The sequence below is a fragment of the Gekko japonicus genome, unplaced genomic scaffold (genome assembly GCF_001447785.1).
Source record: "Gekko japonicus isolate JY-2015 unplaced genomic scaffold, Gekko_japonicus_V1.1 scaffold1388, whole genome shotgun sequence".
Classification (NCBI taxonomy): Eukaryota; Metazoa; Chordata; class Lepidosauria; order Squamata; family Gekkonidae; genus Gekko; species Gekko japonicus.
This window is the reverse complement of record NW_015164228.1, coordinates 363,437-372,757: the sequence shown is the minus strand read 5'-3', so window position 1 is coordinate 372,757 and position 9,321 is coordinate 363,437. Positions and strand designations below refer to the sequence as shown.

Below are 9,321 nucleotides of genomic sequence, written 5' to 3'. Positions count from 1 at the left end.
GTCGTGTGTGTCGTGTTCCCCCCCCCCCCCCCGTGTGAATGGCCCAAGTCCAGAAATGGGAACCGAGGCCAGCATTCTGGGAGAGTTTGTGGTGAAACAGCTGCAACCTCAAGTGTCTAGCCCCTAAGACCCACAGTGTTATAAATGTGTAGAGGACGTTGCCTAAGCCGCCTTCAGAACTCGTGTACATTTTGAAAATCCTTTTAACGCTTCTGCCGCGCACCTTTTTCACAGGAAAGTCAAAATGTTAAAGAAATCCTTTTTAAAAAAAAGAAAGAAAGGGAAATTAGAATGAAATTGGGGGAATTGAAACAAAAAGAACAAGGTGCCTTTGGGGAGGTGGCATCTAAAGGTATGCCCTGACCTGGGTGGCCCAGGCTGGTCTGATCGCGTCAGCTCTTGGAAGCTAAGCAGGGTCAGCCCTGGTCAGTATTTGGATGGGAGACCACCAAGGAATTCCCAGGTCTGCTGCACAGAAGCAGGCAATGGCGAGCCACCTCTGTACTCTTGCCCTGACAATCCTACAGGGTTGCCCTAAGTCAGCGCTTGCCTTGATGGCACCGTCCCCCACAACAGGATATAATAAACAGGATGTTTTGGAGCAGAGAATAGTTTTAAAAGGAGCCGTATCTCACATGCATCACCATCTTCCGGTGGCATTCTGTTTATTCTTCAAAAAATAAGCATTATATACTTTTTTCAGTCTTGCGGCAAGCTGTAATATATTTCTGCAGCTTTTTGCCGTGCTGGAAATCTAGGTCTTCCCATTCTGTGACACAACATACGTTGAAGTCGTTTTCTAACAAGGCACTTTAGCACACGTGTATTTTTCCTAGAAAAGGAAGGGGGGGGGAACCCTTCACATCCTACTCCTTGATATACGAGATATCCTCTTGCAGAGAGATTCTCCCCCCCCCAAATAGCAGAGGATTAAAGAATGTGATTTCCCCATCCGCAGTTTGAAATGGTACACTCCGTTCCGTTCCTTCATTCTGTCTCATGCGTGAGCCAGCCAGAGTCTACCGTGTTGGCACGAGGGAAATCTTTTCTGGAAAAGTGCATGTGATGCTGTGGTTCAAGAAACCCGAGAGATGGCATTTCACCGTCTCCAGGCTCAAACGTTTCTGAGTAGCACACAAAACTGTGTTCTCGCAAGCCAGCAAGGCAACTAGAAGGCATTTGCAGGATGCACAAAAGCCAGGGTGATTTCTTGACCGCTGTGCTTTTTTAATGCGGCTGGTGAACAGCCTGTGACTCCACAATGCTTGGCATGGCGGTGCGCTCTAAATAGTGTAGCAAGATGTTCTCAGGCTGCTGCTGACCACGCAGATCAGTTGGTTTTCTCTCCCCCCCCCCGATAGAGATCACCAAAGGAGGTCTGTAGAGGTGCATGGCAAAATGCCTTCTTCTTTGGCACAGGGAATTGTCGCACGTTGTCTTTGCAGCCACGTGATGGCAAGGGCCATATGGAGGCATTTTTTAAAGCGGCCTCCGTGCAGCAAATATCGTGCACACGCTGGCTCAGAGTCAGCTCTGTCTTAGCACCCGTGGCTCCTAGATCCTCCATCTGTCCCAGCTCTTGACTCTCTCTTTCTCTCTTTCTCTCTCTCTCTTTCTCTCTCTCCCTCTCTCCTGCCTCTTGCAACAGGCCTGGGCGTGGGGGGAACGGGTGCTGGATTCTGGCTCGCTGGATCGCTTTACAGTGGACACTGTTGTGACAGAACAAGGCGTCCTCTCGGCTCTGCTGATAGACCCGACCCACGACTCCGATTTTGCCCTTCCCTACAACTGCACGGCTTGGAACCGCTTCGGCGTACGGTCGGCTGCTGTCAGCCTGCGCCGCCAAGGTGAGGCTCTCTTTTAACAGCCGGAAACGCCCTTAATATGGGAGCTGGTTAGGTTGAAACATGGAGCAGAGAGGTAGAGTCCATATCCTTGCTTAGCTGGAAAGCACTCTCTCCTCTCTTCTCTCTCTCTCTCTCTCTCTCTCTCTCCAGTTTGGTGTAGTGGTTAGGAGCACGGACTCTAATCTGGGAGAACCGGGTTTGATTCCAGACTCCTCCACATGCAGCTGCTGGTGTGATCTTGGGTCAGTCATAAGTTCTTTCAAAGCTGTTCTCTCATGAGCAGTCTTGAAAGAGCTCTCTCAGCCCTACCTACTTCACAGGGTGTCTGTTGTGGGGAGGGGAAGGGAAAGGAAATATAAGCCCCTCTGAGATTCCTTTGGGTAGTGAAGGGCGGGGTATAAATCCAATCTTCGCTTCCTCTCTCTCTCTCACTTTCTGTTGGTGTGACCTACCTCACAGGGTTGTTGTGAGGATAAAAATGACCTAAACCCTCACACGCTCTTCTGAGCTCCCTGGAGAAAGGACTGTGGGTCGATATCACAGAAAAATAAAACAATAACAAATAATAAAATCGAAAGTCGTTAGGGTTTACCTAAGTCTGTAAACCAGAGACTTGCAGGGAAGTTTGGTTCCAACTTGTACTTCATGGAGGTAATCTAGAGTCACAGTTTGCTTGAGGCAAAACCACATTTGGTGTGTAGACCCCGGCTTCTTTGCGGGGACTTTTGCCTGTATTTATATGCCATACACTCCTGCCAGCCTAGCAGTTCGAAAGCAAGAAATTGCAAGTAGATAGATAGGTACCACTTCAGTGGGAAGGTAACAGCATTCCGTGCGCCTTGGTGTTTAGTTATGCCAGCCACATGACCATGGAAATGTCTTCGGACAGCGCTGGCTCTTCGGCTCTGAAATGGAGATGAGCACCGCAACCCTAGAGTCGGATTTGACTGGCTTTCGAGCAAGGGAACCTTTACCTTTATATGCCATACAACCGACAGCTGATGTAATTTGAAGGCAAAATAAACCGAGGCCCACGTATCCACAAGGAGCGCCTATTTCAATATATACCCAGCAGGCATTCTGCCAGGCAATTTTTTCCCTAGCATTACCTTCATTTAGGGAGGTGAATAAAGCATCGATCTGATCTGAGGCATTTTCAGTCACTGTTCTACCACTCTGGAGCAGCCTTCGATTCCTTTCAGGGAGGGGCCGTAAAAGGACTGTGCTTAAGAGAGCTTCTGAGGGTCCCTACATCTGGTCGGGTTGCCAACTCTGGGTTGGGAAATTCCTGGAGGTTTGGGGGGGGAGCTTGGGGGGGAGTGTTGGAGGAGGGGAGGGACCTCAGCAGGGCATAATGCCGTGGAGTCCACACTCCGAAGCAGCCCTTTTGTCCAAGGGAGCTGGCCTCCGTGGCCCGGAGATCAACTGTAATTCTGGAGGCTCTCCAGGCTCCACCTGGAGGATGGCAACTCTAAAACCTGCGTATCTGTCAGATTGCTGTGACCGTCTGTGTCTTTGATGGGTTCTGTGCGTCGTATTTCTGTGCGGCGCTTTGCATTTTGTATACCGCCTTGAGTCTCGTCGGGGCCAGTTGGCTGACGAGTGTTTTAATAAATGAAAAGCAACCCACGAGAAGAGGGGATCCTTAACCCCTTTCCCTTTGCACTTTTTTTCCCCACTGACAATGCCCCCAGATGCTTTTACCCCCACCGGGGAAAAACATACAGGTAAGTGGCATACAGTAAAACTCTCTTTGTGCTGTTCCACCTTATGCCCTCCCAGTATCACTTTTTATTGCTCGCCGACAATTTAATCCTTTTTTTGTTGTTGGTAGTGTTAACAAAATCCCTTTTGTCACCTCTCACTCTGTTTTTTAAATCCTGCTTCCAAGAAGTTCAGGGCTGCATATGTTGTTCTGTCCTCACAACACCCCTGTGAGGTAGGCTAGGCTGAGAGACTGGCCCAAGGTCACCTAGTAAGGGTTGTGGCTGAGGCTAGATATGAACCCCCATCTCCCTAGTCTTGGGCCTGCTCTTTAGCCACTACCCCACACTGCCTTTCTCTCAATTTCCCTCTGAACATGAACTTTGTTTTTATTTGATTGTGGGGGGGGGGTCTCTCTCTCTCTCTCTCTCTCCCTCTTTAATTGATGGTGTTTGTTTTATGGTGGTGGGTATCTTTTTATCCATCCTTTTGTTTTGATCTGACAGTTATAGGTCTGGTTCGTTTAATTTTAAAACATGGCTGGCTGAAACTGTTATTAAAATAAGGAATTCTCCCTCCAGAAGTCCTGTCAGTCCTCATCTTGGGGGTTTTGGCGTCCTCTGGCGTCCTCGGCCTTCTGCTTCTGGTGGTAACCGTCTCTCTCTGCTACCGGCGCAAGCGCTGTGGGAAAGGTGAGGGTTCCCCTGCCCCCTCCTCCCCGCAGGGTTGGGGGCAGAGCCTGGAGAGGGCGGGGTTTGGGGAGGGGAGGGGAGGCACCTCCGCAGAGTATAAGGACATAGAATCCACCCTCCAAGACTCCAGGGGAACTGGCCTCTGTTGCCATCAGTTGCAATTTTGGGAGATCACCAGGCCCCACCTAGAGTTTGGTGGTGACCAGAGGCCCATAGCAGGGGGAGGCTTTGTGGGGGCAGTGCCCCTCACTGAGGACCCCCCCCAGCCCTCCCCAGGAGGGTGCCGGAGCCCCACCCACCCCCAGTGCGCCATGGCCCGCCTTGGCGGCTCTACCTGGTGCTTCCTGCTTGGCTGGAAGGAGACTCATTGCAGGGTGACGTCACTAATGACATCACCACGTCACGGGCATGATGCCCCCTCCCCAACAGCTCGCTCACTAGGCGAACTAGGCATTCGGACACAGCATGGCAGGCACTTCCACAAAACGGCTGCCACGAAAGGACTGTCACAGGAAGGGGGGAACCAGCCATACAGTGGCTGCCACAGCTTACCTAGGGTTGCCATCCCCCTGGTGGGGCCAGGGGATCCCCCTGATTTTGGGGGCCACAATCCACAGCTGGCTGGTGGGGGAAGCCCCACCCCCAAACAGCAGCATCCCATGGGCACGCCACTGACACAATGACGTCACCGGTAGTGACGTCATCACATCGGGGCTGTCACGCGGCAACGCTCTAGCATTCGGAGGAGGGGCTCTGTGGTAAAAATCACGACAAGGAGCCAGGAGCCCCCCACTGCAGGTAAGAAGAGACCTGGCAACCATACGTTTACCCTCAGTCACACAGTGAAGATCCTTGGGCTGTGGTGGCAGCCACTGCCGAAGCAACATTTTTAAAAATCGGTACCGCCAATCTAATCTCCAGTGGCCAATGAGAAGCCCTGCTGGGCAGGAGCCCCACCTACTTTCTAAAAACACTCGGTGGGTGCCGGGAAAGGTGTCTGCGAGCACCATAGCACCTAGAATCTAGGAGACCCGTGTTCAAATCCCGACTCAGCTATGGAAGCCCACTAAATGACTGTGGGCCGCTCACACATGCTCCGCCTAACCCTATCTCACAAAATGGGAGCGTGGAGACAGATCACATAAGCCCGTTTGCACCTCTAGCTCAGTCTTTTCGTCTGTCTGTCCTGCAGCCAAGCGGGGAACGCAGCTCTCCAAGGCCGACATCCTGGTGCAGATCACGACCAGCGAGAGCAGCCCCAGCCGGCCGAGCGAGACGGAAGATGACAGCAAAGAGCCCATGGTGAGTAGGGCCAATGCCTCCGAGTGCCCATAGTGGCCCTTAACGGGACCCCACGGGCTTCCCTGACCTGCCGACAAACCTCACGTCTGCCGGATTCACCGCCAAGTGCCGCCTTAGCATAAAGAGCTCTGTTGAATCAAGAGTTGCGAATCCGTCTAGCCCAGCATCCTGTTTCTGAGCAGGACATACGGGCCACAGCCTTCCCCTCATTGTATGTGTGTTATTTAGAGGTATACTGCTATGGGACACGGAGGTTCTTTTGAGCTGTTGTGACAGAAAGCAGCCCTTTCCTAACCCCACCATGTTTTTTTCTATGTTTAGCAATGGTACAGTCCTTTGGGAAAGCCCCCGTCACCCATACTTACGACGAAGGGACCCAAAGAGCTGAAGCTGGAACCAGGGAATCTCCTATACCAGGCTCACCCCTCACCCTTCGTCTCTCTCCAGGCCACTAGCAGCGAATCTCCAGCAACATCTCACACAGAGCACAGTGAAATCCTGGAAGATGATGAAGGGAGCCAGGAGCTGAAGGTGAGGTCAGGTGGGACTCTGGGAGGCGGTGCAGCATCTGCCCCACTGAGGACTGAAGTAAATGTTTACTTCAGAGGTCCCCAATCCTGTCAAGCCTGAGGCGCTTTTAGAATTTTGAGAACAGGAAATGGACACCACCACAAAATGGCTGCCATGGAGGGCCGGAGCCTACCAGAAAATGGCCGCCATGGGCTATTGGGACCAATCGTGAAATGTTGGGGTTTTTATCCACCCCTTGAATTCACTTCACTGGCATTTACATTGTCTTTTTCCCCACAGGATCCTACTAATGGATACTATAAAGTCCGCGCACACGAGGAGCCGTGCTTGGGGAGCAGCTTCTCAGAATACACACCAGCCCCCCGCCCTCTGTTTGGGGCCTCTTCTTTGTACCCTTCAGCTGGGCCGGTACAACCAAAGCTGTATGAATACGCTCACCACTACACCTTGGGCACACCTGGCTCCCGCTCAGCCTATGACCCCCACGAACGACTCTTCCCTCAGGAAAATATGTACAGTGGGAGCACCTACCTCACCGCCCCCTACAGCCGGGCCTTCACGAGTTACGTCAAGCCCAGCAACTACGAGAAGGCCGAGAGCGGGTACGAGCCGTCGGACCAGGCCAGCAAGGCCTCGGGCTGTTCGCGCTTCTCATATACCTCCTTGTGTCAGCAGTCTGACTACGGGCGCCCTTCCCACCAGCGCATGCAGACCCACGTATGACTCCTGCCTGACCCTGCCAAATTCTGACCATCTTCAGAGGTCGCAAAAAAAAAGGAACAGACGCTCGCTTTGGCTGACGGACTCCAAAGGACCAGGCAACAGACTGGGTGTCCCAGACATGAGCTGAGGACACAGTTCTCACCATCTGGGGAAGATGGCAAACAGCCGGCTTAGTAACCCACAGCTGCCAAGTTGCAGCCAAGATGGCCAATGGCCGGCTTGTTATCTTCAACTGGAGCCCGGCCCATCTTTCTGTGACTGTGAGGACACCAGTGCCGGCCTCCTCGTGTCAGGACACAGTGAACAAGGAAGGGCACATCTTCTGCTGAATGTGGGAATAGGCTGTGGTGGATTGTGGGATAACTTGGCCTGTCAGAACCTAGATTTAAAATGGTGGGTAGTGCTGGCCATTGGAGGAAAACCTGAGAAGCCCGTGGGCCAGGACATTGAAAACTGATGAAAAGATGGTGCTATAACTGCTTCAGCAACAGGGCTATGTGACGTTCAGTCTAGCTCTACAACGAGGGTCGCCCAAAGGACAATCCACTGCCGCAAAGGCTTGATTTTAGACCTTACTGCAGTCGCATGATTCTGGGAAATCTCTACGCATGGGCAATAATGCTTGCATTTTACTTTTTTCCTGGCTTGATGCTGTGGTTAAATTATTCCCTCTTCCCCTCTTGAGTGGGCGCACCTGTGGATAAATACAAATGCAACTCTATACGCCCCACGCCCCCCAGTGTCTGAAAACCCAGACCCCAGTTCCAGTACAAAGGCACGAAAATAACATCGGTTCGAAGATCTGCTCTTCATTAGCCCGCAGTGAACTCATCTGACCAGCGGGTGGCGCTGGTGTTCAACAACTTATGCCATTTCACTATGCTGAGACCTGAAAGGACTCCCAGGGTACAAACTCTAAAGTAAATCCAACCATAAAGCCCAGGGGCGGAGCCCGGAAGGAAATATGAAGCCAAAAGCAGATGGGATAGGTTTATATCTTTCTCTCTCTTTTTTAAAAAAAATAATAAGTTATTCCTTTTGCCTTAAATGTATTTCCCTGCTGTGAATGTTTTGAGTTCTATGTTCTTATCTTTCCAGAATCTCACTGTATATTATTTTTGTTCTGCATTTTTTTCCTTTAGAATGGGATTTCACAGTGTGGCACGCTATGATCATGCCTGTCTGAGTATGTTGTGCTTTAGATACATAAAAAAAAAAAACCAGAGGGGAAATTGTAAATGTATTGCCTACTGCTGAACTCAAATATTTATATTTAATTTAAAAAAAACAACAGGAACTGGTTGATGCCTTATTTCAGGGTTTCATATTGCAGAACTGCAGCCAGGGAAGGCGGGCTGGATAAAACACACACACAAACCATACCAATCTCTCGCACCTTTATTTTTCACCTCTATAGAGTGTCACTAGGTACCTCTGTTTAAAAACACCGGCATCTTACCTGTCTGGCAGAGGGGGAAATCAAAAGCCAAGAATGAAGTAAGGTTTTTCTGTTTCCAGTGTTTCTTTGCTGTTCTAAGAAAAACCACAAACTCGTTGGCATGCTTTTGCGCAGGGCTCTTTTTGTAGAAAAAGCCAAGCAGCAACTCATTAGGATAATAGGCCACACCGAACAGCAAAACTCATTAGCATATTAGGCCACACCCTGACAGCACCGCTCATTAGCACATTAGGCCACACCCCCATGTTACCAGAAGTGTGGTCATCCAGCCACACCCACCTTTTGCTTCTCATTCTGTTTACCTTGTTTGTTGTCAAAACCCAGGGCTTTTTTTGTAGCAGCAACTCCTTTGCATGTTAGGCCACACACCCCTAATGTAGCCAATCCTAATGAGTTTCTGATGTTGGGTGTGGCCTATTATGCTAATGAGTTCCTGCTGGGTGTGGCCAACTCAGGAGCCAGCCGGAACTCCGTTCCTGTGCGTTCCTGCCCAAAAATAGTCCTGCTTTTGCGTATGTGTTAAGTGCTGAGAAGTCACTTCTGACTTAGGGAGACCCTGTGAATTAACGGCTTCCAAAACATCCTGTCCTTAACAGCCCTGCTCAGGTATTGCAGACTGAAGGCCGCAGCTTCCACCCGTCTTATGTTGGGTCTTCCTTTATGACTGCTGCCTTCAGCTTTTCCTAGATAGTCTTTTTCCAGTGACTCTTGTCTTCTCATAATGTGACCAAAGTACGATAGCCTCGGTTTGGTCATTTTGGCTTCTATGGAGAATTCAAGCTTGATTTGGTCTATAACACACTTATTTGTCTTTTTGGTGGTCCACAATATCCATAAAACCCTCCTCCAACACCATGTTTCAAAGGAATCATAGAATCATAGAGTTGGAAGGGAACTCCAGGGTCATCTAGTCTAACCCACTGCACAATGCAGGAAATTCACAAATCCCTCCCCCCCGCACCATGCCCAGAAGATGGCAAAAAAATCTCTCTAGGATCCCTGGCCAAACTGGCCTGGAGAAAATTGCTTCCTGACCCCAAAGTGATGATTGGCCATGTAAGAA

At 50.5% G+C, this 9,321-nt stretch overlaps 1 protein-coding gene across 1 annotated transcript in view; it reads left to right on the top strand.

Moving 5' to 3' along the window:
- The window catches only part of KIRREL2 (kin of IRRE like 2 (Drosophila)), a 45,564-nt gene extending 38,765 nt beyond the window's left edge, over positions 1-6,799 (top strand). The window contains exons 11-15 of the mRNA XM_015408572.1: positions 1,649-1,847; positions 4,133-4,243; positions 5,436-5,545; positions 5,993-6,076; positions 6,356-6,799. Of these exons, the coding sequence (XP_015264058.1) occupies positions 1,649-1,847; positions 4,133-4,243; positions 5,436-5,545; positions 5,993-6,076; positions 6,356-6,799 (948 nt within the window). The remainder of the gene's footprint in view (positions 1-1,648; positions 1,848-4,132; positions 4,244-5,435; positions 5,546-5,992; positions 6,077-6,355) is intronic.
- Positions 6,800-9,321: the final 2,522 nt, after the last annotated feature.